At 39.8% G+C, this 6,258-nt stretch overlaps 1 protein-coding gene across 7 annotated transcripts in view; it reads right to left on the bottom strand.

Moving 5' to 3' along the window:
• Positions 1-431: 431 nt before the first annotated feature.
• XPO1 (exportin 1) overlaps positions 432-6,258 on the bottom strand; it is a 40,570-nt gene continuing 34,743 nt past the window's right edge. For all 7 annotated transcript variants that reach the window (XM_083432531.1, XM_083432534.1, XM_083432530.1 and 4 more), the window contains 8 exons: positions 5,944-6,127; positions 4,457-4,563; positions 4,159-4,353; positions 3,248-3,416; positions 2,558-2,692; positions 2,287-2,446; positions 2,089-2,185; positions 432-1,486 (listed from right to left, as the gene is read on the bottom strand). In XM_083432531.1, the coding sequence (XP_083288657.1) occupies positions 1,340-1,486; positions 2,089-2,185; positions 2,287-2,446; positions 2,558-2,692; positions 3,248-3,416; positions 4,159-4,353; positions 4,457-4,563; positions 5,944-6,127 (1,194 nt within the window). In that variant the 3' untranslated portion in view covers positions 432-1,339. The remainder of the gene's footprint in view (positions 1,487-2,088; positions 2,186-2,286; positions 2,447-2,557; positions 2,693-3,247; positions 3,417-4,158; positions 4,354-4,456; positions 4,564-5,943; positions 6,128-6,258) is intronic.

Raw genomic sequence — 6,258 nt, 5'->3', positions numbered from 1 at the left:
AGTCTCAGGACTGTAGGCAACATGGAAGCCACCCGTCCCAGGAAAACCAAGACAAAGTTGGCATTTGATATACAGAAGAGAAATTCTGGAGAAATGTTAAGCAAAAGTAACATTGATACTGTCAAATGTTAATTTTTTTTGTTTTTGGTCATATTATACACTGCTTGAGAAGAGCCACAAAAACTCGGGTTAAAGGGGAAAAAGACAATGCTGGGCAGGTCATTTCGGGAGACGTGTTGAAAACCTACGTTTAAAGAATCAATTTGCAGAGCCACTCTCCTGCAGAGGAAGGTCCCACGGCCATTATGGGAGTCCCTGCCAGGTCTTGCAGGGTCCGTAACGGGATTCTTCTGCTACTCTAAATTCTACTTGAATTTTAAGGTGATCAGAGCGTTTAATCCAATAAAAGAATAAAGCCAAGGAAAGGAAAATAAATGTAAACCAAGTTTATTTTGCTTTTTAAGTAGTGTTCTTAAAGCACTACAGCATGGTAAACAATGTAATTAGTAGAAGTCATCTCAAAAGCCAGAATTCTTCTTTAATGAGCTTGTTAAAAAGATGCAGCCTAGTCTAACAGGATAAATATTTTAACCATTTCACTTCGAGTTAATGAAGGCTCACAAATGAGCAACACTCCTCATTGAGGAAAACAAAAAGCTGTTGTCGACAAAGCGACAGCACACACACAAAAACAAAAGAACTGTGTAAAAATAACTAACTGTACTGTGTTCCCATACTCTTTTTTTCTCCAAGTTGCTTTACAATGGGATGATATGCACATGATCTTGCTGCAAACTTGCCATACAACTTGCAAATACCAGTAAGCCTAGCCTTGCCACTCAGCCCAAAAGCTGCTCATGTCTGATGCAGCACTCACCATCCTATACCTAACAATTAATCTGATGGACTATACTCATTTACCCTTTTCTTCTAGACTGCAGGACAGGCTAGTAAGAAAGTGTTCCCTAATTGGAAAAAAAAAAATCTGTGTTCTAACTGGAAAATGTATAATTTTGCAATAGACTTTACAAGTTATATGTTTTGCCTCTTTTACCCTTAGCCACAAAATGGGCATGAAGTGTTGTTTTTTTATTTTTAAAATGCCTTAATTTCCAACTTCATGCAAATCTAAATAAAGATGACCAAAACAAAAAAGCTTAAACAATGGAAGGATATTTCACAGAAAATTTCTTATACAAAAACACATAAGAAAAAAGGGCCACTAGGTGACATCTTAAATTTACAAATTGGCATCATTTTGGTCAACAAATATCCAAGTCCTGTTTTCTTTTACAACAAAGCAGCTGTACAGAAAGAAAACAGTGCAACTGGTTATTTTTTAATCACACATTTCCTCAGGAATTTCATGTGGATTAAGGATGCCAGGGACAGACATCTGAAGTTTGTGTTTCTCCTCCTGAGCCTGTCGAAGAGCTGTCTCTCTTTCTTCCAGGAACAAGTCAGACGTGTCTTCACCTGCAAATTCCTGTGGGAATAAAGCAGATGAGAAAATCCATTATAATCCAAACAACCGGCAGAGATCATCAAAAGCTAGAAAGGCAGTTACGATGCAAAGTTCCAGAACTTGGATGGATGAGATAATTTTATGCAATGAAATAAAAACCACACTCAAAGAGTACCCTTATTGGCATCTGCATGCTTGAAACAGAACAGTGACTTCACATGTTAGAAAGCAAATGCCACAATTAGTGCATATCCCCTTTTCATAACCTGGTAGTTCTGCCCTTATATTTTTGGTCCTCCAACTCAATCATCCTCGAGTCTCCTGTTCCCTTAAGTATGGGCATTAGTCTCCCTGATGGTTGGAATTAGAAACTAAAGTTACCCTAGGACTTTAGAAGTTGGCTACCTTTAACAATATGACAAAATTCACAGCATCAATATTAGCAAATAAGAGAGCTTTTGTTTTGTAAAAGCATCTAGCAACTGACTTGGCATACCAATCAATGGAGCATGACAGAAACTAGCAATACATAGGTCTCAAAAAAAAAAAAAAAAAAGCCCCATGGTTTAGTCTACTTGAAGTCCCATATGCATTCAGAATAAGAGAGGAAATTCCAGACATACCTTTATCTGTACCAGGAAGTCCCTAAGGTGTTCCTTGAAAGCAGGAATATCCTGATTTAAACTGAAGAGTCCTGTTACAAACAGTTTAACCTGTGCACTGAAGTAATAAAAAAAAAGACACACACAGAGAAGAGCAATTAAGACCACTAGTATTTGCACTCAAGTTCTATTTAACCTTTTAATTCTAAACACACTTACTCTTGAAGATGAGGAAATGCAGATTTAAGGAGATTAGCAACGTACTCCTGAATAAACATTTGGTTGCTCACTGGATTTCCAGGGTTTAGAGGAGTACTTATTTTTCCTTCTTCTACTAAGTTGAACATGTATGCAAGAATTGATGCATGCATCGTCAAACCTGGTGAAAGCACACAAAGGAGAGTAATATTTAGATTAGAATGTATACAGCAACTGAACTCACCGTAGCTCAAGCCGTACAGGTCTTCCATCCCACTCCACAATTACTTACCAGCAGTGTGAGACGTGTCTGTTACAACAGAGAAAATGTGCTGAAGAATGTCACAGAAATAAGTCTGGTAAAAACTCTGGGCAGCAGCTTCTTCTTGTGCAACATTTTGTAAAAGTGTATAAAGGATCTGAAGGCCTAGAAGAAAGTACATGAAGCTATTCAAAATTTTAGTGCCTGTAAAAGTTATGCATTCTAGATACCAAGTAAAGTACATCAAATATATGAGCTAGACAGAAGCAAGTAAGTTATTAGTCCGGGAATTCCACTTTTTAAATTAAATAATCACTCATGACTACCACGTTTAAAATGAATGGACACACTTGGAGTGTCCACTCCACCAAACCTGTTCTCAATAGAATTCCCGTAAATTATTGAGGGAAGCTTAAAATCAAGTTTCAAATCTGTTAGATGGGCATATAGGACAGCTTATTTTCAGAAATAGGTAAGAACAGACACCCCCAAACTTGGCCCTCCATATGTTTTGGGACTACAACTCCCATCATCCCTAGCCAACAGGACCAGTGGTCAGGGATGATGAGAATTGTAGTCCCCAAAAATATCTGGAGGGCCGAGTTTGGGGGTGCCTGGGTAAGAATCTACATGCCCACATGTTCTAGGCAGAGGAGGATAGTTCAGCACAATTAGCTGACTTACTCAAGCATAAGAGTTCAGAAAATTAGGATATGTCACCTGTATCTGCAACGTTTCTCATTGTGTGCTTGAAAGCCCAAATGATAGAATCCAGTACTAGTTTGAACTGTGCAGGTGGGATGGCCAGGAATGCTGGGAAGCAATGGGAGTTTACTGCTTGTAGTAGCAAGAAAAAGTTTGTTCTGTGTTCAGGATATTCTTCAAAGTCCTAATGGCAGAGGAAGGAGAAAACAGAAAAAAATAATGCAAATTACACAATATAGTCTGACCAAAACAAATTTTTAGAACTTCACATTACTTAAAAAATCACCCCAAAGTAAAATAATCTAGGGCAGCAGCTACACAACAGCTGCCACAGTTGTTCAAGAGCCCAAACCTAATTTTGAAAGAAGTTTCAAAACAATTCAAATCATGGTTTGATTTACAAGTTTTCAGGACTAGTGTGTACCTGAGGCAGACCAAAACTTTAAACTATGCTCTAGCCTAGTTTAATCTACACTTTTTAACAATGGTTAAAACAATTGTTTCCTTAAAGTTTCTTCCAGTGAATGACTGAATACAGCGAGAATTGAATAAGCGATGAAATGAATGGAGAACTTTCAGAACATTTCTTGCTCTGTTTGAAGTTCTGGTATGCTTTTTCAGGCAAGATTTTCAGAGATAGGTATCCCTACATATATGTCAGGCTTAAGTATTTTGCCTTTACTTTTTACGGAAAGGCAACCAGTAAGTTTTTTATAAGGTTCCTTCTTAAATTTAATTTCCACCTCCAAGAAGAATAGCTCTAACAGCCACTACATGGCAAGCCTCTTCATGAGCAGCAGCCTATAAATGCTTCACACATACATTTACAAGGAACACTACAATTTCAAACAGAGACAACTGAATGTGGTTCACAGCAGTGAAAAAACTCGAAGCATTCCTGTTTGTTGCAGGACTTTGTGAATTACCTTATTGATCATATTTAACGTGCATTCAAAGACAGCATCAAATATCTGAGGTATTTCAGCAGTAATGTGTCCTCCCAGCTTGTTTACTATGATAGCCATTGTACTAAGCACTTCAGGCTCTCTGGCAGCTGGAACATTCCTCTGGTAATCAATAAGAACTGCATCCAGCAAAGGTGGAACAAAGTTTTCAGCTACCTAAAGAGAGAGAAACAGTTGTACTGTAACACAAGGTCTACTATACGTTTGAGTGTGCATTTGCCATTCATTGAGGTTGCTGACACTTGAGAAGTCCACTTACCATCTGAGGATCATTGGATCTGCTCACCCAGCCAGAAATTAGTTTTAAAGTTTCCCTTTTTACTGTTCTCATACTTCTGATCAGAGGTTGCTTCGTAACCATTTCTCCTAAAAGAGTTTGAGGTCAGTTACAACCCAGGAATACATACTTTGTAAAACAATTCAAAAATATTTTTACCCTCCCTTTCCACAGAATGTCCAAGGTAGCCCATTAAAAAAAACACCGAAATATGGCAGATAAAATCCAGGGCAAAGAAAGCAGCTGTCAAAACCTTGTAAAAATCAATTTGAACTTCAAATTGACGTCTTAACTTAAGCAGAGGCTGGACTGTGTATTATTTAGTTGAGATTCTTGCATTGCCTGGGTGGGGGGGGGGGTGGACTAGATGACCCTCAGGGTTTCTTCCAAGTCTACAATTCTACCTCAGGGTAAAAGTTCTGACCCTTTTATTATAGGGGCTACCGGACAGCATATACCATCCTTGGTACAAATTCCACCTCCCTCCCCACTCCATCCTGTGAAGGCTTTCCTCAGCACTGACTTTAAACATGGTTAATGTATTTTCAAAAACAGAAACAAGAAAGAAAGAAAGAAAGAAAGAAAGAAAGAAAGACTAGTAGCAAGTTAAAAGTTTGTCTTAGCAATGGTTAAGGAACTGGTAAAGTTGCATATGCACCAACCCTTCGTGGAAGTTTGTATGACCCCATCTTAACAATCAAAGCCAGCAAGCTGAAAAAGGAGCCTCACTTTCAAAAGAACATCCTGCCTTTAACACTTGCTTTTGTATTGCAATGCTTCCTCGTGTGAAACCATGTTGATTCTTATATAGGCAATTTGATGTGTCGTAGTAAGTTCTGTGACCACACCATGCAAGGGTTCTCCTATCCTATCCATTCATTAAATTTAATCTTGTTCTAACCACCCTTTGCTTTTCAAACAACATAAACCATTCCATCACTTCATCCGTGTCTTTTACCCAAGCTATCGTATTTTTCGCTCTATTAGACACACCGGACCATAAGACGCCACCGGACCATAAGACGCACCTCATTTTTAGGGGAGGAAAACAAGAAATAAGAAAGCAACGCAAAGCCTCCTGAGCGAGGAGGGAGCGCTCCTCCCTCTTCGCTCAGGAGGCTTTGCAGGGCTATCCCTGAAGCCAGGAGAGCAAGCGGGATCGGTGCGCACCGATCCCTCTTGCCCTCCTGGCTTCAGCGAAAGCAAACCTCCTGCCTTTCCCCTCACCTCCCGCTAGAGCCGTGTGCTCTTTAAAGGGAGTGCGGCTCTTGGGGGCTTTTGTGGGAAGTGGGGGAAGGGACAGAGCCGCATGCTCTGTCCCTTCCCCCACCTCCCGCAAAAGCCAGGGATAGCCTCTGCAGGGCAGCAGGCAGTGGGATGAAGGCAGAAGCTAGAAGTTCTGGCTTCTGGGGTAGCCCGCGAAGCCTCTGCATACTCCAAATACTTATGTTAAAGCCAGTAATACTCACCGTTTGCCTGAATAGCTGCAGAAATGTTTTCACTGAGGCACTTGTACACATTCAGCATATCCAAGTAGATTCTGCCCAGCTGAATCACAAAGGGATGCCCAACAGCTTTACACGCCCGCACATTTGTTTTCAGAATGCTCCCCAATTGCTTAACAGTTTCAGAGTCCTTTAGGATATCAACGTTCTGTGGAACAGAAGTAAACCATGTATATATATTTCCTGCTACTTGATTCGGTATTTTATTCTATCATTTTTATCTGTGTTGCATGTCACCTGGAACACTACGTTAAAACGAAATGTAATAACAGTAATAGT

Source organism: Podarcis tiliguerta, assembly GCF_965153285.1.
Source record: "Podarcis tiliguerta genome assembly, chromosome: 3".
Lineage (NCBI taxonomy): Eukaryota > Metazoa > Chordata > Lepidosauria > Squamata > Lacertidae > Podarcis > Podarcis tiliguerta.
Note: the sequence above shows the minus strand (reverse complement) of the source record. Positions and strands in the feature narration are given on the sequence as shown.